Genomic DNA, 24,426 nt, shown 5'->3' on the forward strand with positions numbered 1-24,426 from the left:
AATGCTTATTTCATTTATTAGTGCTTTAATGAAAGTTCAGTGAAAGAACTGTTAAGCACTCATTGGCCATATGGTACTGTATTTATTTATAAAAATTGCAAAATATGAATAAGAACAAAAATTAATTTTACTATTAATTTTTAAAAAAGCTTATCTGACTGACTTAATGTAAGTTCAAAACATGAAAAGAGGAGGTGGAATTTTTGATGTAACTTGTCCAGAAACTTGACATAGCAGTTAAGGCAGCATTTGTGCCTTTAACTAAGCATTATTAGCTGAAGGGAAAAAGGAATATTTTTGCTATCCTTAAAATTTTGATATTATTGGTAGTCTTTTTTTTCCCTACTGGATAAATTCAAAGATGAGAATAAGGTGTTTTAGTTCAAAGACAAGAAAGCTTTTGTAAATACCCATGGGAACATGTACTTGTATGTATGTGTGTTCAATAGTTGGGATCTATAGGTGATGGGTTGTAAGGTATTGTTAACATCACCATCAACATGCCTGATATAACATGTACTATTTGCCAGCCACTATTGTACGTGCTTTACATGTATCAGCTCATTAAATTCTCTCAACTGTACTATAAGGTTCCCATTGTTGTTATCTCTTTTTTGTACATGGGGACACAGAAACACAGAAGAGTTAAGTGATGCTCCCAACTATTAAATGGTCAGGTTGGTATCTGTATTCAGGATGCTTGGCTGCAGTAACTGTGCTTTTAGCATTCTGTTGTCTCTCAGTGAATCTAGTTCCATTCTCTCTTTCAAAGATACAGCTAATTATATTTTTGCAATATTTACTGAAGAATAACATATAATGTGACTTCCCTGGTGGCTCAGATGGTAAAGCGTCTGTCTACAATGCAGGAGACCCGGGTTCGATCCCTGGGTTGGGAAGATCCCCTAGAGAAGGAAATGGCAATCCACTCCAGTACTATTCCCTGGAAAATCCCATGGACAGAGGAGCCTGGTAGGCTACAGTCCATGGGGTCGCAAAGAGTCAGACACGACTGAGTGACTTCACTCAACATATAATGTACATACATCCTTGGTATAATAAACACACATACATTTGTATATATGCATATATATATAAGAATACTTAATTTGTACATACTTTTTATATACTTTTAATTTTATATATTTACAGTACTTGATTATATGTACAAACATAGATGTTTCTTGAGCAAATAAACTAAATCCAAGCCCCTCTCTCATGGAACAAAATTGCCCGTGACATAGAGTTCTAAGCTTCAAAATTTTGTGACTAAAGTGAATTCTCCAAGTTAGAAAATAATCCAGCTCACACCAATTTAAATAGGCTATATGTGTGGTTTTAATAAGCAGTATCACAGGAGAGATTCAAATTTCCAAATAGGGTCTAGTGGAAGAGACATCTGGGAGGTTGTAAATCACATTTGTGTGCACACATGCTAAGTCATTTCAGTAGTGTCCGACTCTTTGCGACACTGTGGACCGTAGCCTGCCAGGCCCCTCTGTCCATGGAATTTCACAGGCAAGAATACTGGAGTGGGGTGCCATGCCCTCCTCCAGGGGATCTTCCCGACCCAGGGATGGAACCTGCATCTCTTATGTCTCCTGCATTGGCAGATGGGTTCTTTACCACTAGTACCTCCTGGGAAGCCCAAATCACATTCAAATATACACCTTTTGTATTTTGTATAGCATCCCTATTTTCAGTTAGTGAAGATACATTTAGCGTAAAGTGTTTCATCACCTGAGCATAAGTTTCTGTCATTCACCCCCTTTATTCCCAATAACCATAAAGTATAATTGAGCTACTTAACATTTTCAGCCTTTTTGAATAACCTTTTCTGTATAAAACATATAAAATCCTCCAGCTACCAGCCTTTTTATCTTGATCGCCAGGTTGTCAGGGGTGGGGCTATTGTTTAATTTTATTTTTACTAATATCAGAGTGCTTCATACACAGTGTCAATTTAATTCTAAAATGCTTCTTATGAAAAATAGTAGTCCTCCACCTTTATCATTTTACACTCCAAAGTAAGAAGCAACCACTTTCAATGTTTGTTTTAGCAGATTCCCTTGAAATTTTCATCCATGTCTTTACATCACATTTTAATGTAACTCTTTTCATTCTTCTAGTTTTAAGGTCTATCCATTGACATCTATGGAATAGGAGGAACTGGTATCCTTTCCTGCCCTCAGCAAACCCCGTCCCCCACCACACATACTTCCTGTCTCACCTCAACATATCATTTTGGTTAGAACAGTGTTTACATGATTATGGCTATGTAAATGTTATTCACAGTTGGGCAAGGTAAATTACTGGGTTTACTTTTTCTTTCTGGAATAATACTTTGGCTTTGGGGGGGGAATTAATAATTCTCCTTGTTTTTCATGTATTAATATTTCTGTCTAACTCTAAACTTCTTCTGGTGTATGTTTTCTCCTTGTATATTCAAATATTTGGGGTATTCTATCGATGGTAATTTTTAAAGAAATCTCAGTGTGTCCTAGACCCAGTCTAGACTATTGCCGTCATGGGATATCCCTTGACCACCATTCTGAGATTTCCTTTGCCTCGCTTTTGTTTTAGATCCCTTGTTTCCTGGAATCCAAGTCATTGTCCTACTCTGTTTAGTCTCTCATTTTAGGGAGCATACCTTCCAGTAGTTTCCTGAAAAAACATACATAGGAAATAAATTTTTTAAAAAACTGCCTGCCTAAAAAATGGCTTTATATACCCTTACATGTTCTTTAAAAAAAAATTTTTTTTTTGGTTGGAATATAGTTCATTTACAATGTTGTGTTAGTTTCAGATGCACAACAAAGTATGATTCAGTTATACATATACGTATATTCACTGTTTTTTAGATTCTTTTCTCATGCTGGTTATCACAGAATATTGAGCAGAGTTCCCTGTGCAGTAGGTCCTTGTTGGTTATCTATTGTATATAGTAGCATGTCTGTATTAATCTGCTCCTGATTTATCCTTCCTCCCCATGTTTTCCATAAGTTTATTTTCAATATCTGTAAGTCTGTTTTTGTTTAGTAAATAAGTTCATTTATGTCATTTTTTGAAAATTAGATTCTGCATATCAATGATTACATATATGTCTTTCTCTGTCCGACTCACTTCACTTAGTACAATAATCTCCATGTCCGTCCATGTTGCTACCCTTATGTGTTAATTCTAATGGCTGTAGAATTATAGGCTGGAATAATTTTTCCCTCTGAATTTTGAAGACATTCTTCTGCTGTCTTGAGCTTCCAGTATTTTATTGAGAAGTCCCGTGCTATTTTGGTTTTGAACTTTTGTGGGAAAAGTATTTAAATATGAGCTATTCTGTTTCTAGTATTCTCCTTTATCCTCAACTATACCTAGTTTCCCCAGTTTTGAGACTCTGTTTCACTGTTTCCACAGAATAACACCCCATCTTTTAACTTCTGTACTGGAAGGGGTGGATAGTCACTTAGCTACACAGTAGAGAAGGGGACCAGAGGGCTCTAATTTCTTCCTAAACAATTTTTGAACACATCATCCTCTTTTTAGCTCTACTTTCGTCCACTTCCGCAAGTGGATGCCCATACCAGGGCTGCCAGTACCTGAGCATCTGGAGGACTCTGTATATGAATCAGGTTATTCCCAGCTTTCTCCACTGCCGATTAAGCATTCAGCTTTGGGGGACTGCTGAGAAACTTGCTATTCATCTATTTGCTTTGTACCTTCCAAAATATACTTGCTGTTGTATTCTTTTCCTTTATCTCTGGGTTTAGGTCTTTTAAAAATATTCTTTTACTGTTGTTGTAGTGAAGTTTCAAGAAAAAAGGGATAAAGGTGTCTATTTAACCTACTTTCTTTAGGGGGAAATTCTGGGGAGTGGGGGAACTGTCAGGGGACCAGCTTATTTTTATAAATAACTATTTGTTTAAGAAAAGACCTCCTTGAGATTTTACTCTCTTGTCTGTACACATATAAGAAGATGAAATAATCTTTAATAGGGGAAATGAATCCCCTTTATTTCTCTTGGAGGATGTGTTTATTTACAAGTCATGAAGGGTTAAATAGGAAGGCAGGATTCCATGCCTTTACCTTCCTCCTCAAATACATCCAGGGGACAAAGGGACTAGTAAACTGTGCCATTCTTGCCCTCTGTGGCCAACCTTTGTTTAAAATAACAGAAGAATTGATTTCAGTATTTTGAAAAAAGAAGTCGAGTTCCCCACCCTCCACACCCTTCCTTCTTTAGTTTCCTAATAAAGATGTTTTGAAAAATACCAGCTATATTCTCAGTGGACAGGGATTTTTGCTAAAGATTTCAGCGAATAACTTGGGGCATTAGCTGTTCTCTAGTGGAAGTGGCTGGTTATCTTTAGGATGAAATGAGCAGTTCTACTTGCTGTCATCTTCCAATCATAGTTACATCTATTAAAGAAATATTCATGGAGTATGTGTTCTGTGCCAGGCAGTGTGTTAAGTATTTAAAACATAACAGTACTTCTTATACTCCTGGAGTTTATTTTCTAATAGATACCAGGATATGGTTAATAATAGCTACCCTTTAGATAATGATTCCTATGGGACAGTTCTTTACCTGGCCAAATCCTTAGTGCAGCACTGCAGGGTAATTTTAATATTCTCATTTTCCAGATGAGGAAATTGAGGCTTAGTGGTTTGCCCAAGGTCAACCAACTGGTATGTAGAGGAGCCAGAATCTGAAGACAGTCTATTTTATCTCAAAGCTCATGTTCTTACATTTAAGTCAACAAAGAAATTTCACCTACAGTGTTTTACTTAATCTTTTATTATCTAACCCAGTTGAGGATGCTTATTTTTTAACTGAAAGGTAGTTAGTCTCAGCTTCAGAGATGTAGTGAAAAATATCATTAAATAATTGCATAATTTTGAAGGTGTATCTTATTATTAGCTTGCTTTACTTGATGTAGTTTTTTTCATGAATATATGTTTAGGGATAAAACATTCATAGAACACAATTTTAGCTTGCAGTAGAACTTAGCTCTTTTAAGAAAGTCATATCAAATCATTTCAAAAGCAAATAAAATAGTTTGTTAATGCAAATAATTGTATTCTAAGTCCCTTGTATAAATACACTTTCTCAGACTTTATTTATTTAAAATATCCAGTTGATAGAAGCTCAGGAAAGATGAGGAGACTCTGCATATGGTTCCTTTTCTTTAACTATGTAAATTGTCTTAAATGTTTAAAGGTGTACTGAATTATCATAGGATAATCCTCCAAAAAGACAAGTAGTAAAACAGAGAGGCAATATTTAGAATAGAAATGTGTAAGCAGAAGTCAAGGGAATCAAATGTTAACAAGAAACTCAGAGCTTAAATTAGCCAGAGAAACTCAAGGAAATCTGAATTTTTTTTTTTTTCAGTTAGTAAGCTGATCATTATTCCCACCGACGTTTATTAAATACCTGCTGTGTGACAGGTGCTCCTTAGGCACTGAGGATAAAATAATGTTTATGAACAAGATCCCTGCCAGCCAGAACTGATGGTCTGTCAGGTTAGTGAGCACAGTGACTTGTGGGTGAGGCAGCCAACTGGTTTAAAAGCTGAAGCCGCTGAGAGCTGATGTACAGGAGCTCTGCTGCACAAGGGAGAGGAGAGACATAAAATGATAAAGAACAAGAAATAAAATACTGGAGAACAATGATGAGAAAGAAACTGCAGCGCTGCAGGGAATTAATGGCAAATCCAGGAGGAAAGGACAAGTCCATATGGGATTGTATTTCAATAACTACTTCAGAATATCATTTGAATAATGTTTTACAAACTCAAAATTTTAAAATTTCCCAACCGCTTTCCCATGTGTCAAATCAGATCATAACAGTGAAGAAGACTTTCTTTTTATCTTCATCAGACAGATGAGCAGACAACTCGGGGCAGTTTAATGAGTTTCCAGAGATCATAGTGTTTCAGAGCTGAGTTTGAACTGCTATCAGCTGACTCCAAATTCAGAGCTTTTTCCACCCTTCTAGGATAGCATTTGTGGAGGAAGAGGGGAAGAGTTGCCCTGCAAATGTGATTGTGTACTTAGCTGCTTAGACATGTCCAGCTCTTTGTGACACCATGGATTGTAGTTCTCCAGGTTCCTCTGTCCATGGGGATTTTCCAGGCAAAAATAATGGAGTGGATTGCCATGCCCTTCTCCAGGGGATCCTCTATACCCAGGGATTGAACCCAGGTCTCCCACATCACAGGCAGATTCTTTACTGTCTGAGCCACCAAGGAAGCAAATGCGATTGGTACAAATCATCTCAGCACACCACGTGTGTGGGGGAGAGTAAGAGCTTGAGAGACACATGCTGACATCATTAGGAGAGATCCACTAATGTTCCAATAATATTGAGGACAACAGCCGGTTTTGTAGTGAAATGTGATATGTATGTACACTTCCCACCATAACAAAGCTCAGCGGGAGCTGTTGCTGAATTCTTTGCTGGTTTTGTTCTGTGTAAACTATGGATTAACACCAGGTTTTATAAATGCTGCTCTTAGATCCAGCCCTTAAACTAAAAGTAACTGAGTGATTCTCTGTGCAGTGATGAATATGAGGATGATTTTATCTCATCCTAACCCTAACCGGAAGTCACTTTTGAACAAAACTTAGGTTGGAGATCTGAGAAAGCAAAAGTATATCATAGTATAAATTTTTTTTTCTGCAGTCTCACTTTCTCCTCGGGTCTTATCAAAGATAAGAGCATTTACCTAGCATATAGTTTTTGAACATTTGTTGTTGTTGTTTTGTAATATAAAGTGCAGATATGGTATTGTTCATGTCTAGACATTTCTTAAGTATTAAAGTGAATTTGGAGAAAAACTGACTTGGAGTACTGTGTTCACGAATTTTCTTCTAATTAAGGCTAAAATCTTCAAAGTAAGGCAGTACTTGGAAATGAGATCTGAGTAGATTGAAATTGACCAGAAATACTCCATAGGCTTAAAATAAAAGGACTTATAAAATGAAATCTCTTTAAGAAAATATTACTTTATCTTTTGTATAGCAATGGTCCCCAACCTTTTTGGCACCAGAGAAGACAAATTTTCCATGACTGGCCTGGCTTGTCTGGTTGCAGAGCACAGACTCTAGGCGCACGAACTTCTGTAGTTGCAGTACGTGGGCTCAGTGGTTGTGGCTTGCAGGCTGTCGGGTATGTGGGCTTCAGTAGCTGCAGCACACAGGCTCAGGAGTCGTGGCTTGCAGGCTTTGGAGCTTGAACTCAGTAGTTGCGGCACATGGGCTTAGGTGCTCCGCGGCATGTGGAATCATCCCAGACCAGGGACTGAACCCATGTCCCCTGCAGTGGCAGGCAGATCCTTATCCACTGCGCCACTAGGAAAGTCCAGTGGAGTTGTTTTAATTCTGCTGCAGTTAGTGAACTTTCAGAAAGCCCATTCTTTCTCACCCTATTACTGTTTACTTCTGTAAAGTGACCTGCATGACTGGAGAAGTGGCAAGGAACAGCGCATAGAACAGTGGTCTAGGTCTGCAGTGGTCCAGGTCTCTAAAATTTATTATGCACGTTCTTGAGCAAGTCATATTGTATACTTTTCTCATTAATTTCTTCGTTTGTAAAATAAGGTAGTATTCTCTGTTGAGAGAATTAATTATAAAAGCATTTGACAAATAGAGTACTATCCAAACGACCCACTTAGGTAAGTATTGAATGTTGTCTGCCGATGCTGCAAAATTTGCCGTAATTTTCCCCATCTGCTCCCAAGGGAGGGAGCTTCCTGAATATGTGCCTCTGCTTTCTTGTTCTTTGGGTGAGCAACACTGAATAATACTTAGCTTGTCTCTGATGACCGTATTTTACTTTGATTCTATCCTAACAGCATTCATTTTCTGTTCTCCTACAGTATTTTGGAAGTTTACTTGTCATTTTCTGTGTAGAACTGGCTTGTGGTGTTTGGACATATGAGCAAGAAATAATGGTGAGTTCAAAATGGAATATAACCACACTCTGAAACAGTATGTGTGCAGCCTTTTAAATCAGATACTCTGGATTTGTTAGGCACATGATTATTAATTTGAATGTTTATGCTTTCTGTCACAATGCATACTCCCAATACTTCTAAAATGTAATGTTTTCTCTCCTGTCTCTACATCACAGTTCCAAAGTGTAATTTGTAATATTTCATTTCCTCTACTCCAATACATGTCTTTAATTCCACAGACTGCTTAGACATGGATATAATAAACCAAAAATAATATATGTTCTCGAATAATTTTATGAGCTTCTGAGTGAATAATAGGAAATGTTCACATTTGCAACAGGTCTTGAGAAATCTTGAAAAGCTACTTGAAAACCTTATAAAATGCTGACTTCAGGTGTAGGCTGATGTCTAGAAAACATGCCCTTCTGTTTACAGCAAGCTGAAGTGTCTTCTTCCAAATTAAGAAGTGTGTGTTAGAATGAATGAGAATGAGAGCTTCTTAACCTTAAGGTTTTAGCAGTCATGTTTGATTTACCACTCACACCTTCGCTCCACTGGGCATTATTACTTCTTTAATGTTTTCTCACTCCATTGGTAAAAATTGGTGCATTGATTATTAGTGAGGTTGAACACCTTTGTATGTCTGTGAAGGCTGGCTACTCTGAGCCTCATAGAAGAATTCTATTTCAAGAAGATGATGCTTTTTTCAACATGTAGTCTTTGGGTTGTGTATAACAGGAGTTTATCAGAGTGATTCTTTAAAATGCACAGTATAAGTCTCTAGGCCAGACCTGCTAAATTGGAATAGAGGGAAAGGCCGGGACTGGGTAGTTTTATTTGTGGCAAGTTCTCCAGATGACTCTTCAACATTTCAAAACTTAAGAGTGCTCTTTTTTTAATACAGAAGGGTTTTTTTGTTTCTTTGTTTGTTTGATTTTTTACTATGTATTTATTTGTCTGCATGGCATATGAGATCTTAGTTCCTTGACCAGGGATCAAACGCTTGCCCACTGCAGTGGAAGCATGGAGTCTTAACTTCTAGATCACCAGGGAAGCCCCTAAGAGCTCTTGAGAAGAGGAAATTCCTTTACATTTCTGAGAGGCATTTTGGGAGCTGTGTAAGAAAACTGAAGACATTTCTGGTACTGATGCAGTTTTTAAAGATTCTGTGTTGAATCTGCTACCGTACTGTGACTCTGTTTTAAAACTAAGCGATAATTACAGCCTAGTGGCTACTCTACATAATTCAGCTTACATGTAGGCTACCCTTTGGCACTGCCACACCTCTGAACCCCTCTGAAAATACTCATGCTTTCAATATGTGACAACTCTTAGGAAGAAGAGGGAATTTATGGTTATTTTCTTCTCTGTTAAAAATTAAAAAGTCAAGGCAGGCAGGTTCTAGCTAGTTTAATATAAAGTTAAGCACTATCTTCAAAACAAAATGTCCCATTAAAATAGGCTCTTGCTGTCTTTGAGAATCATATTTTCATGCTATCCCTAGAAACTTGGTTTGTTAAGGAAGTGAAGTGGTAATTGGGTCCAGGGACTCAGTTTTGGTGTCATTAATTGTTTCTGATTTCAAAAAACACATGGATCTCCTTAACATTTAAGAATAGGTAGTAAATTATATAATTCTCATCAATTATACAGTAAATTGGTGCTGGGAAAGATTGAAGGCAGGAGGAGAAGGGGAGGACAGAGGATGAGATGGTTGGATGGCATCACCAACTCGATGGACATGAGTCTGAACAAACTCCAGAAGTTGGTGATGAACAGGGAAGCCTGGCGTGCTGCGGTCCATGGGGTTGCAGAGTCGGACACGACTGAGTGACTGAACTTAACTATATAATTCTCGATGGCCTCATTTCAACATTTTTGTTCTTTTTTGGTAATTAAAAGGTTTTCAAAGTGAGTTTACTTTCTAGTGGATTTTAAAAATGGTTTGTATAGTGTGTATGTCATATTAATATTTGATTAATTTCCTAAGTTATAACAAGTTTGAAATGAATTAATTTAAGTATTTGAAGGGAAATCTTTGGACTCTAATGTAATTCTAAGGAACTTGAGGAGACAGAAAGGAATGTATATATTTTAGGTACTTTCTTCTATTCTATGAAGGGGTCATCGGCAAATATTTTCTTAGTATCGCAGTGATGCTACATGGGTGTACACTGCTGTGCCAGCTGAAACATACATCACTGTTTTGCTTGTGTAAATCTCCTCCCCCCTCCATTAAGTCACCAGGATAAAATAAGGGCTGTTTAAAAGAGAAATGTGGAAAGTAGTCCCTTAGGAAAAAAGTTTGTCAGAATTTTTTTTATTGCTTTTGCACTAATAGCAGTGTGAATGAAAAGTGCCATTAAGGTTTATTAGCTGCCAAATTTTGCAGAACCCAGCCTTTACATAGAATGGGCTTTGTGCTCTTAGCTGTTCCACGCAAGAAGCCAATATTCGTGTGTGTTTTCCTTCATGGCTAGATCACTGTATTTTGTGCCAAAACCTCAATGACCTCCTCTGTTTCTTGCTATATTTAGTCTCAGATGGATTGTGGTCACAAGAGGGAAACAACTTATATTTATTTTGGAAAATAAATTAAAAATAAGACTGTCCTAATAACCAGATCTAATAACCAAAAAGATCCTGATGCTGGGAAGATTGAGGGCGAGAGGAGAAGGGGGGCAATAGAGGATGAGATGGTTGGATGGCATCATCGACACAATGAACATGGCTTTAGGCAAACTCTGGGAGGTAATGAAGGACAGGGAAGCCTGGCATGCTGCAATCCATGGGGTTGCAAAGAGTCAGACACAACTTAGTGACTGAACAACAACAATAACCAAATCAAGATATTTGGCGTCAGACAGCCTATTTCCCCATTATTTCTGTTTTTTATACCTATTCACCTCCCATTCATCATTCCTTCTCTAGATAAAATCTGTCAATTATATTAACTGCTTCAGATTATCATTTCTAGAGAATTTATTTCACTTCCATTTATTTTATGTTCAAAGGATATGAGATAATAAGAATTTATAGGAAGTAGCTTGAACTTTGGTTAGTTCTCTGAACTTTGTTGAAACCATATGAACACAAAGCATACCCAAATCAGCTCATTATTTAGGGAACAAAGTTGTGTGCCTAGATGTTGGGGTGTTTTCTTTTGTATTGTGCATTTCCAAGTAATAAAAATGAAAATTAACAAAGGAACAAAATGATTTTTTGTGGCCAGGAATTTTTAAACTACTATTGATATTACTATTGTTAAAAATAAGATTTCAAAAAGATATGAATCTTGAATTAGTGTCAAATTTGCTCAACTAAGCCCAGTTCATATTGCCCCATAGATCAGATGTGGATGTCTGTCTAGTCTCCTAAGAATTACTTTAATATCACAGGTGTGGAGAGACTACGATTTGTGTGACCCCATTTTTCCTGTGGCACTGCAGATAAATCTATACAAATCCTTCCAAAAAGGTTGAAGAGGAGGGAATACCTTCCAACTCATTCCATATAGCCAGCATTATCATGATGCCAAAAACTAGACAAAGAGATTAAAAGAAAACTATAGATTAATGTCTCTCATGACAGATATAAAAATTCAAAACAATGTTTTAATAAATCAAATTCCAGCTATAAAAAAATCACAGCATGATATGCTGAAACTAGATTTCTTGCCAGCTGTTGTGTTGTGTACCTGAAGCTCTGTTGTGATTAAACTCTGTTAATCACCTCTAAAATCCAATTCTTGAAAATATATTTACAAGGTTATTCCAGAATGAGGCTTGACTTGAGCTGAACTCTTTCTCTTCTTAATTCTTCTCTGTTTATTTTTGTATCATAATCTGCAGTCACTTCAAAGAACATTTTCATAGCATTATGTACTCAAATCAAAGGGCATTTTTCAGCAGGGATCATTTGTTATCAGGAGCTCTTCAGGTGTATCTATAGAACACATTGCAGGCAGAATTCTTTACAGTTTGTGCCACCAGGGAAGCCCATAGAACACATAGCTTATTTGTTTGTGATTTCCTTAAACTTGATATTGGCGTTAAGTGATTTCACATTATTTTGCTTCGTATGAAGTACCTCCTCATTTAGCACATGTAGAGATTATTCACTAAGTATTTAATAACCCTGAGTTAATTTAAACCACAAACAAATATAAATTTAAGATAGTATTTGTCAATTGCAGTATATTCCAAGTAAGTCTATGTGGATGAGTCTATGAGTGATTGTGTTTGTGAATATGGAAGCATATATGTGTCTGAATGTGGCTGTTTGAATGTTACAGCTGTTGATATTTTGTTTCATTTAATTTCTAGGTTCCAGTTCAGTGGTCAGATATGGTCACTTTGAAAGCCAGAATGACAAATTATGGCTTACCGAGATACCGGTGGCTCACTCATGCTTGGAATTTTTTTCAGAGAGAGGTAAGTGCTACATTTTCTAAGGTAGAGGTGATGGAAGAAATGGCACATTTTCATGAGTGTACAGAGCTTTGGCTTTGGTCATTTTCTCTGTGCTGAACAATTAAGCCCATGATTTAGTTACCACTGGTGTAGCTCTTTATCAAGAAATACTTGAAGTAGCTCTATGCCCTGCTTTTCTTCCCATATACGTCATTTCCCCTTCATTTCACATGGTTCACATATATTTTAGAGTTTTTTAAAGCTCTTTTGCTAAACTACTGTAAATTTTCCCATTTTAATGAGAATTCCTTGATAATTACCCAAGCTCTATTTGAATGGATCATTTTTCATGATTTTTAGAGCTCTCTATAATTTAAACACCATTAAGAAATTTAAAATAATGGGTCTCATTGGGGAATTAGGACTCAGTATATCATTAAAAGCGTAGCTTTTTAGAAAGAAAGACCTTCCTTCAAATTCCAGCTCTGCCGCTTACTATTACATGAGCTTCTGTAATTTTCTTAACTTCTTTAAGCCTCAGTCTCCTCATCTGCAAAATGGGGATAATAAAAGCACCTGTCTCTTCTGGGTGTTGAGAAAATTAAATGGGATCCTGAGTTTGATCTCATTTAGCTTATGGTTGTTAACAATAACATTACAAAGTTAGGTGCTTTTAGATTTTTGTACTTACCTTGCATATAGCACCTCATCCCATTATCTTCTCAAAGAGGGACTATATTTAGTTGCTTAAAATCTGGTTACTTTAACCATTGATTCAAGCAAAGTTCTTCTCCCAAGCAGTTTCCTCATGACTGGAGTGAGATTCTCAGGTGACCAAGTATATCTCTTTCTGTTCATGTCATTTAACCCTGGGCTCCGAGTGTTTGAGGATCAGTGTCTTGCACAATAGATGTCCTGCTCTCTGCCCAGTCACTCTGTCTTGGATACGGGCAGAGGTTCAAGTCCAGGGTAAACTCCAAATCTGGCTCTTTGTGTTACAGTTGTTGAGATGGTGAAAATTATCATTGCAGCACAGATTTCCTGTTTATTTAAATGCTTCCTGACTTTGTTTGTTTACTTTTCATCTGTATTAAAAGCAATGTGAAGGGAAAATAAATGAAGCATGTGGGGAATTTATAGTAAGCTGTGTTCAGCTACTGCCCTGAATGGGTGCTTCCCAGAGTTCTTTATTTTCTGAGATTTGTGATGTAGACCATGATATTCCAAGTCAAAAAATAAAGTGAGTTTTTGTTTTTTTTTCCCCTAATGGTACAAAGAAGGATCCAACTTAGGTAGACTGTATAGCACTGCAAACGATAGCACTCCTGTTTTTGGATTTGCTGTATATTAAGTTCTCTCCTCCATCTCGTAGGCCTATTTCACCCAAAAGGAGGTGGGGAAGACCTCTGGGCCTCCTGGAAGAGTTTTTGAAAGGCCCTTGTATTAATTCACTAGAGCTGCATCCATAACAAAGTACCACAGACTGGGTAGCTTAAACATCAGAAATTCATTGTCTCACAATTCTGGAGGCTGGAAGTCTGAAATCAAGGCATCAGCAGGATTGCTTTTTTTTTCTGAGACCTCTGTCCTGGGCTTGTAGATGGCCAAAGTCATCTTCTCCCTGTGCCTTCTTTGGTGTCATCCTCCCTCTGTGTTTAAATTTCCCCTTATAAAGACAGCAGTCATATGGGATTCCCTGGAGAAGGAAATTTCAACCCACTCCAGTATTCTTGCCTGAAGAATCCCATGGACAGAGGAGCCTGGTGGGATACAGTCCATGGAGTTACAAAGAGTCGGACATGTCTGAGTGACTAAACAGCAGTGTATGGGACTAGGTCCCACCCTTGTGACCTTAGATTAATTAAATTACTTCGGTAAAGATTTTTCTTCCCAAATATGGTCACATTCTGGAGGTTAGAACCTCACCCCGTGAATTTTGCTGGTAGGGTCGGGAGGACACAGTTCAGCTGATAACACTCTTCTCCCAAAATAAATTGTAGAGCTGAGAGCAACCTTGTCAGGCAGCAGTTTTCCTGACTTTTCATTCGGTGTGGTTCAGGCATGCATCTCACTTTACTGGACACTCACTTGAGCCCTGGTGATATTTATTCAGTACTTAAAAAAAAAACCTGATGCTAAAAATGTATTATTTTTTTTTACATAGAGGTGGGAGTATAGGCTTGGGAATGAATAGGCTCCATCACTCACTGATTGGTGATCTTGATAACTTACTTGACCTGTTCTTCAGAGCCTGTGGTTCTGCTTATGTGACATGGTGGTGGGATTTTCCAGTTTGACAACATGTTAGAGGAGTGATTCCATCTCACAATGTGACTCTACAGGAGGCAGGAATAGTCTAAGGAGCTGTACTCCTTAGTCATGCATGGTTTAAGAATGGGTTTGTGTCACAAGGGAGTTCTCAGGAAGAATTTCAGTATCAATTCAGTATCTTCTATTGATGAAGGAAAACAATTATGTAAAAAGAAACAATATCTCAGTGACTTATTAAAATAAAAAAGTGTTTGGTCCAGAAATGCTTTAATTATTTGGAAAAGTCATTTCTGTGCAGCCCCTCACTTCGTGACAAGGCCAGAGAAATGGACTGTTCTATTGTGGATGGAGTCAAAGTGTTCCCAGAACTGTCCTCTTGTCATCACACAGAGAAACACACGATGTTAGGAAATGAGAAGTAGTTTTCCTCTGCATGCAGGGATGTAAAAAGACTAACTTGGAAATGTAGTAGTTTATGATTTTGAGAAAGTTGTCGCTTTTACTATGTGTGTTATTTTTATGGATACTTAAAGACAGGTGAAATATATGGTATTAAATTATGTTTGCCTTCATTCATGATGTTTGTGGTATAATTGTATCTTTTAGACAAAAATATATAAAAGGAAAATACTAAAATTATTTCTCAAGTTTCTTGAAAAATTTAATATTACTCATAGCATCAGTGATTCATCATTTATAGTATTCAAGATGATTTTTTTTTCTCTTTCAAAATTAGATGTTTAAACAACTGAAAGCAGGTTAAATCATCTCTTGTTTCATTTCACAAAAGAAGTTCTTAATTCTTTAAAGTTTATTTTAGATAAATTTTGAAATGGTGGGTTGCGATATTTTATGATGCAGAGTTAAGCCTGAACACAGGTTGATCAGTTGGCCTACATGATTTGCAAAGCCAGCCGCTCTTGCCAGAATTCTTCTCAGTGACTGCCCATGTATAGTCCTTCTTTCTGACTGTATGGAAGAGTAATCCTCCTCTACCCCATGGCAGAAAGTTTTCATAGTTAATTACTCTGAATCTAATCTAAATTAAGAAGACCTTAAGCAGTGTTTCTAAACCTTGGCCAGAGAAAGTTTTTGTTAATACTTGGTGAAATGAGACCAAAAAAAAAAAGAAGACAATTTAGTTTGTCTTAAACCCAACTTTGTTCAAGCTAAAAGCACATCATTTTTTCTGAGATTATGGTGATAGGATATGACAGCTTTTTTCAAGATTCTCACTCAGTTGAATAAAAATTTGTCAGCCAAACCTATGTTTATATCTCAGAAATTTTTGGAAATTCAGTGGTTAATGAACTCAAGTTGGGTAATATTTGTGATGCGGGCTGTTGGCCAAAAATCTTTCTACAGAGATTGCAGAAACATTTAGTATAATATTTGAATTTGTGAAGCAGTTAAGTCGGTAACTAGGCAATATGCAAACAGATTGATCAACTATTCCCTAGGAGCTAGAGGCTTAACGTTAAATTTGTTTTGTTAGTATGCGTATGAATACTATCGCTCTATGGTCACTTGTAGAGGAGCTTACACTTGGGGAGTGAGCCTCAGTCATGCCTGATCTGTCTTCATGCATTATGGGCATTATTGTTCAGAATTGTTCCATTATGAAGTCCTCTCCTACATTTCTGCTGTCAACATAGAATATGCACATATCATTAGGTGATGACAGAAGTGACTTTAGTTCTGGGTGCAAAAATTTAAGAAATCTAACGTTTAATCTCCCAAAAGTTAAGAAAATATTTTTGTTGTTTCTGAGCCTGACCAGTCATTCTTTTGCAGTTCAAATGCTGTGGAGTTGTCTATTTCACCGACTGGCTGGAAATGACAGAGATGGACTGGCCCCCGGATTCCTGTTGTGTTAGGGAATTCCCAGGATGTTCCAAACAGGCCCACCAGGAAGATCTCAGTGACCTCTATCAAGAGGTAAGGCCATGTGTCATTCACTTATCATGGAAGTAAAGAACCAACAACAGGCCAATGCAATTTTCCTCTTCTACCTAAATATGAAGAACTTGAAATATTTTTTCCTCTGAAATGTGAAGAAAGGGAACCAAGCTAAAAATAAATACAAAAGTCTGAATACTGATCACATTTTAACAAAGAAAATTGGGAAAGTTTAGGTTTTACAATTAATTGGAGTTTGAAATGTGTTATCTAGAACCAAGCTCCATTGCCACCTCCTAAGGTTGCTTCTAAAATAGACATGCAGAGTGTGTGACTAACTCTGGATTTTCAGGAAGACAAGGTTTGGAGTTCCTGAGCAGAATAGGTATTTAGGGCTTCCCTGTATACTAAAACATGGGAGTGGGGGAGAGGAAGAAAACAAAGCAAAACAAAATGACAAAACACACACACACACACAATTGTGTTTCTCTCCACTCCCCAGAGAAAATGCTGTCCTCAAGTCTTCAGGTCCCCCTGCTGGTTAATGATCACTGATGTTAGTTTTAGCTGGTTTAATGACTGATGCTCACTAGGATTCAAATCAGTTGTCAAATGGCCCAGAAACTTTCATAGTTATGTTTTCTGGGAGAATGGATCAGAATCATCAGTTATTCATTTGTCAGCAGAATCTTTCTTATTCCTTCATTTTTAATGGCGACTTTCAGACTTCGTTAGGGGCATCCTATTTTCAAGTTAAAATCTAGAACTACATCATTCCAGTATAGCTGTGCTGTGCTTAGTCGCTCGGTCATGTCTGACTCTTCGAGACCCCATGGACTGTAGCCCACCGGGCTCCTTGTCCATGGGGATTCTCCAGGCAAGAATACTGGAGTGGGCTTTCATGCCCTCTTCCAGGAGATGTTCCCAACCTAGGGATTGAACCCAGGTCACCCACATTGCAGGTGGATTCTTTACCATCTGAGCCACCTGGGACGCCCAAGGATACTGGAGTGGGTAGTCTATTCCTTCTCCAGGGGATCTTCCCTACCCAGGGATCGAACCCAGGTCTCCTGCATTGGAAGTGGATTCCTTACCAGCCAATAGCTACATGTTCCTATTTCAATTAAAATTAAACCAAATAAAAATTGCATTTGCTCAGTTGCATTAGCCACAGTACTAGCCACCAAGTACTCCACAGCTACTTGGGACTAGCAGTTCCTATGTAGGACCACACAGATATAAACATCTTTACAGAAGGTTTTGTAGTCTTGATCTAGAATGGAGGCTCAAAATGTAAATCAGATGCCGGGAAGCTGCTCCAGCTGATGGGCTGGGGTCATTTCCCAAATACCTCACCAGTCAAGCATCTGGGTACCACAAATCATCTTAACATAAAAATAACAAGTGACATCATGCATAATATGATATACACACACAACATGTATCTGTTTTTCCCTGGAAATACTATTATTGTTCCAAACACCTTTTAGGGTATCTGCTAAAGTCAGTTGTAAAGATACACAAAGAGAAAATCAGTTTTATTAATTTATAGTGTAAAATAACAAATTTGAAAAAGATGCTGGATTACCCACACAAGTGCTTCATCGCATGCATATCTTAAATATGAGTAACTTTTGGCTTTTAAAAAATTCAGCTGAGAGGACAAGGCTATGTCACATTTAAGATATCCAAAATAAAGCTATTTGGGCTCTGAAGACATGCCACAGAGAGAAGTGCCGAATATTTTTAAGAGATTCAGAATTGTGTTAGTCTTCCTAAGGTAGGAAAGTACCTCAGTGGGAGTAGCTCAAACAAAACATTTATTGACTTGCAGTTCTAAAGGCGGTATGTCGGAGATGAAGGTGTCAGCAAGGTCGGTTCCTTCTGATGCCTGTGAGGAAACATCTGTCCTGTGCCTTTCCCTCAGTTTCTGGTGGTTTGCTGTCCACCACTGGCATTCCTTGGCTTGTAGAAGCATCACCCACGTCTCCGCTTTTGTCTTTACATGGCAGTCTCCCTGTTTGCATTTGTCTCCAAGTTTCCCTTTTTCATAAGGACACCAGTCACACTGGACCAGGGGCCCATCCTTCCCTGCTATGACCTCATCTTAACTAACTCTGTCTGCAGAGACTCTCTTTTCAAATAAGACCACATTCTGAGGTTCTGGGGATGAGGGCCTTAACATATGAATTTGGAGGGGCTGAGAATTGTTGAAACAGTGGAATAACTCAGGTTGTTTATTTTAAAGAATAATCAAAATACTTGTAATCATGCCCCACACTACTGGGAAGCATTGTGTTTAGATGTTATCATTTTAAGCATATTATGCTTAGTAGCATTTTGGCTTTGAATGAAAAGAATATACAAGATATATTGAACAAAGAATTATTTGTTCAGTGTTTCTTGAGTTCCTCAGTGATATGCTACATCTTTTTTGGGGGGGTGAAAGCTGAATATTGGTTGGTATCTGTAGTAGGGATGGTCACCTAAGTTCTCAATAGTTAAAGTCTTGTGGATTTCATAAAACAGGAGGTTGTGCTAAATATTTCTAAGATAATAGTAAATGCAGATATAATTGTGGATATTCAAAGACATTATAACTCACCACTAGGTTTTTAAAAAAAAGCAAAACAGATGATTATAGACAGACATTTACTTATTGGAATGTGAGCCCCAGGGAGTGCTGCCTCTTGGGATAAAAAAAAAAAAAATTGCAGAACAAAATCTGAAACCAAAATCCATAAAAAGCCCCAGATGATTACAGAATAGATGTGAATGTACACATATGGATTGAAACCTATCAGTGTTCCTAGTGTGAACTTAATCTAATACATTTGTTAATTCTTAGGAGTAGGAAGTCAATATGGAAAATTTTGGGGCTACGTATATAACTTCTACTTTCTTTAGCGATTAATACTAGTAACATGATTATAACCAATATTGATCCTTGAGAATGACAAAACATGGATGAATTTGCCATATCTTCCCACAAAATCTGAATATGGACAGATTCACCTCAATTTTGTTGCTTAGTTGAGAAGCAATCAATTAAATAATGAAAATTTTTGGTTTAAAAAGGCAATTCACTTTTGCTGGTAGTATTTTACTGGTGCTTTTCTTCAGGATGTCTATAATTGCTGTTACATGAATTTTAAGATTAAAAAGAGCTACACTATTGTGCATGGGCAAATTGATGATCCATATTATTTGAAAAGTTTTTTTCATATTTTCATCAAAGACTTTCAAAAGCAAGCTGACATTATCAGTTCTGAGATGTTCTGTAGACAAACTTCCAGCAGAGATAGAGGTTCATTATATCAGAGTAATCTGCTTTTGCATTTTATAATTAATAACAGATGCTGATATTGATAATGATATAGCACATAATTATATGTATAGCTGACTTACAAAAGTAGATAACTTAGTAGCTTTATGGCACAAATACAATTAAATCCATCATTAAAATAAGAGTTAATTCCTCTGCCCTGGAGAACATGTTTCCTAATTGCAGTGTTCCCAGAGATCATCCACCTGAACTATGAAGGGTCTAAAAGGGTAAACAAGTGAGGAACAGCTATTGGTATTCAGGAAATTTATTCTGAAATAGTAAGTACTAAAAAGAGATATTTTGATGTCTCCTAATATTTCAAAGTTCATCATTCCGAACAGGAACTAGACTTATTCATTGTTGCTCCAAGGGCCAGAAGTTACAGGAAGGAAATTTTGAATCAATAGAAGGAAGACCTTGCTCATCAAAATCCGTCCAATTGTGATAAAGGTTCTCTTGTAAAACAGTGAGTGTCTCATCACTAAAAATATTAAAGTCAAGGTCAGATAACTATGTCATTGGTGAGTAGAATGGATTTTTAAATTAAGAGTGAATCCGGACGAGATGAACTTCAAGGTCCCTTTTATCTTTCATATTCTGTAAGCTTAGAGATAAGAACTGACTTTCTTCCTGCAATCTTTCTTCAGCAGTCTGAAATCAAGGAAATAAATCATTCTGAACCATCTGGTGGCCTGCATGGTCCCTGACCCAATAATATTTTATGACATATTTGAAATCTGTGAAAAATGACAAAGTGGAAATAGAGCAGTAATCACACATTTTAAAAACATTTTTATCAGAGGTATTGTTTGGTTTGGCACACAGCTCCTCAAATATCCGTAATGAGCAATCCACTTGTATAAAAGTATACATTCAAAAATTCACAGATGAAAATATCTCTGAACATCAATTTGGTTCTGTCCCATTCATTCATTCAAAAATTTTGCTTACTGGTTTCCAAGTGCTGTTGTGAATGCTGGAGATAAAGTGGAGAATGTTGGAGACAAAAAGCTCTCCAGTATAACTTATACTCTAGATAGACATTTAACAAGGAAAAAATAGCTATAAAAGATCATTTCAAGTGGTGAAAAGCACTTAGACTCTGAACAGGGCCATGTGCTAAAGAATGACTTTCTTGGTGAAAGTGAAGTGAAAGTGAGTCAGTCGTATCCAACTCTTTGTGACCCCATGGACTGTAGTGGAATGGGTAGCCTTTCCCTTCCCCAGGGGATCTCCCCAACCCAGGGATTGAACCTAGCTGCCTGCATTGCAGGCAGATTTTTTATGAGCTGAGCCAGAAGGGGAGCCCAAGAATACTGGAGTGGGTAGCCTATCCCTTCTCCAGTGGATCTTCCTGACCCAGGAACTAAACCAGGGTCTCCTGCATTGCAGGTAGATTCTTTACCAACTGAACTATCAGGGAAGCCCTATGAAGGAATTACTTAAGACAGGCTGTTTAGGAACAGGTTCTCTTAGGGGATGACATTTGAACCTGGCCCAGTTGGTGACAAAGATTCAGCCTGGCAAAGATCTTCTGAAGAGTATCTTTTTTGCCCAGAAAACTGCAAGTGTAAAAGCTACCCCTCTTTCAACCTGGAGGTGGCTGGGCCATGGATTCCTGGCTACTTCCTACCCTCTAATTTGATTTTTAATGTAATCACACTCTAAATACTAGGTGTGAGACTTGGCTTCAGTGAAACATCAGGGTTTAAGTTGGTAAAATACAGGACTAAGATGCATCTCTTCCTTATCTCCCCTGCTGAGTTTTCCATCTTGTCAGCTACTAGAGCTCTAGACTTGACTGGAAAATAAGAAGAGAGAAAGAAGACTAAAGAAGGCTGGTAAAGTTAAAAGTCTGGGTGAAATAGGGACTTCTTACTCCTTGCCCAGGGACCTTACCCCAAGCCCAACTCTTGGATGGGCTTCAAGAGAAAAGTGATACTGTTGTAATTGTTTTTTATATTTTGCATGCATTTTTTCAGCGACTGGTATCCATAGCTTTCATCAGCTTTTCTTGGGAAAAGACAATATACCTAAAAGTGTGAAGAACCACAGTTGTAAGGAATAGTTTCAGTGTTTGCTATCTCAGATAGAAAATGAAGCAAAAACATCTCCTCAAAAAAAAAAAATTGAAAAAGTATTTTTGTCTTCTTCATGCCACCTCAAGAAAAAGAGATGGATGTAAACAAGCTCACAACAGGCCCTATTTCAAAAGGACCAACTCAAATGTATAAGCAAGAGGGAGAGAGAGTCAAGTAAAGTATACGTCCAAAGACACAACCCTTTGTTTTGTAGTTAGGAGAAAGACAACTGTTCAGAGATGGACTGCTTCTTCAGAAAGCTAGTTATTCACAGAGGTTATGTAAGGGCCAGACAGTGAGCTGGTTTCCACGAAGCTGTGTGCCATTTAGACACTTTTTCTTTAGACCTTTAATCTTGACAAGTTCCCTGTGGTATTGGGTTTGAATATCAAATATTCTTAATACTTTCCTTTATGGCAAATAATTTTGCCCTAAACCATTTCTTCCTCTTTAGATGGTTGGTTGTTTCTTTGCTGAGTGACAGAAAACCTCTCTATATAAATGGAGAGATAGAGGAGGGCAGGGCTTCCCCAGTGGCTTAGGGGTAAAATAATCTGCCTGCAGTGCAGGAGATGCAGGAGTCTTGGGTTCAATCCCTGGGTCGGAAAGATCCCCTGGAGGAGGAAATGGCAACCCACTCCAGTAGTCCGGCCTGGAGAATCCCATGGACAGAAGAGTCCGGCTGGGTTCATGGGGTCGCAGAGTCGGACATGACTAAGCACAAGCCTGAGGGGTGTGGATATGAAGGGGGTGTGTCTTTCTCTCTGAATCCAGACTTGCAGGAAGAAGAACTGAGATGATGACGGTGTGTCTAGGTCCGCAGTCCTCTCAGAAAGTAAACGGACATGCAGAGATGCTCCCCTAAGCATGGTGATCATGTGAGATGGCTTGTTTTGAGGTTTTTCTCCCAGTTGTGTGTTAACCTTTCGGTGAGCTGAGAGTCAGGAATTCAGCCTTCTCCGGATTGGAGGTCCTGGCCCCACCCATCTTCTTTGGCAGACTGTTCTGCTGTTCTGCTGTCCTTGAAAATATTCATTTTATAATCTATGTACATTTTTTCTGGGGAGGGGCAGTAATCTCAGCCCTCAACTCTTTTTATTAATACTCTTCTCCTGTCAACATTTTTGTTAGAAAGGTGAGTCAGTACTATGTGTCTGGTTTGACTAATAGAAGTTTAAGTTTATGATCTGCACACACAGCATCCTACACACAAATATTATGTCAGCACTTCTGAACCAGAGGAAGAAAGATGACAGAGTGTTGTGGGTACAAAAGGATGGGGTGGGGAATGGGGGTGTGGCCTTCTGGCAAGCTCTACCTAGGTATGGGATGGTTTTTTTCCCAGCTTATCCTGCTGTTGTGCTCCTAGTGGGATTCTTCTCAGGACCAAGTAAATTGCCATACCCCAAACAAACAAAATTAGGGGCAATTGTTGAAAAAAGGAGCCCAAAGCAGGAAGGAAGAGGTAACAGCTTAGAACCTTGGCCAGGTACCATCTAGTTGCATTACTGTGAAATTGGTTAAATCAGTGAAGGAATGATCCTCCTGTCAGTGGCTAGAAACAGAGGCGGGAAGGAGATGATCCTGACCTGAGGCATGGGAAGAAGCCTGACACTGGTGGGCGGTTCTTCATTGCCACTGTCTTTATAATGGAGTTGTGGGGTGAGAACACGCAGAGTGGGTAGTAGATACTGGGTCTCCAGTCTTATTAAAGGCTAAGTGAATGTTAGCCAGTTGCTGAAAAACATTTGGGTAGCTTGGGTCCCTAAAGGACTTTTCAAACAGAGGCAATGGTGCAGAATTAGAGCTAGAAGCAGGACAACAGTGAGTGCAGGGGGTGTGGGGAGGGCTGGACAGAGCAGGCGCTGACTTATGAAAAGCCCTATATGTCCTGCTAATGCATGTATTTTATCCTGAAGTCTGTGAGTAGCTGCCAGATGAAAAGAAACAAATTCACTTATTTGAGGCATTGTTAGGAAAGCAAAGCTGAGGACAGAGTAGTTATGGGATGCTGATTTATTAATGATGACGTGCCATTTTCAGATAAACACACATAGAATTGCCTGAATGGTGAACGGCAGGAAGCTTTTCAAGTTCTGTGGTTATTTAGACGGAATATCCCCAAGAAGTTCCGTTCTCAGGGCTCCTTTATATAAAGCAAAGACACTCCCTAGTGACTCTCTGCTGACTTCATTATCTCCTCCATTAACTGCTAGCAGGGATCAGGTTGACTGGGACCTGGGGTGATAGCTGTTTTATCATCCAAGCCTTGCAGGACCAGTTTGGGCTTGGTGGGGGTGGAAATCCCTTTTATCTTCAAGCTTTGCTTGATCTAATCAGATCTTGAACTGTTCTGCCGGTTTTGCTTCGGGTATACAAATGCCTTCTTTCCTTTCTCTCTCTGTCTCAGTACAGTCACTGGCGAGTTTCCTGTTACCTATTCACTATTCAAACCACTTATTTTTCCTCCTGTGCTTTAT

The 24,426-nt window shown here is 38.2% G+C and overlaps 1 protein-coding gene across 1 annotated transcript in view; it reads left to right on the forward strand.

The window, feature by feature from the left end:
* Positions 1-24,426, forward strand: part of TSPAN12 (tetraspanin 12) — a 66,584-nt gene that overhangs the window by 31,725 nt on the left and 10,433 nt on the right. Inside the window, exons 5-7 of the mRNA XM_018046987.1 lie at positions 7,878-7,952; positions 12,281-12,388; positions 16,433-16,576. Of these exons, the coding sequence (XP_017902476.1) occupies positions 7,878-7,952; positions 12,281-12,388; positions 16,433-16,576 (327 nt within the window). The remainder of the gene's footprint in view (positions 1-7,877; positions 7,953-12,280; positions 12,389-16,432; positions 16,577-24,426) is intronic.

Source organism: Capra hircus, chromosome 4 (genome assembly GCF_001704415.2).
Source record: "Capra hircus breed San Clemente chromosome 4, ASM170441v1, whole genome shotgun sequence".
Classification (NCBI taxonomy): domain Eukaryota; kingdom Metazoa; phylum Chordata; class Mammalia; order Artiodactyla; family Bovidae; genus Capra; species Capra hircus.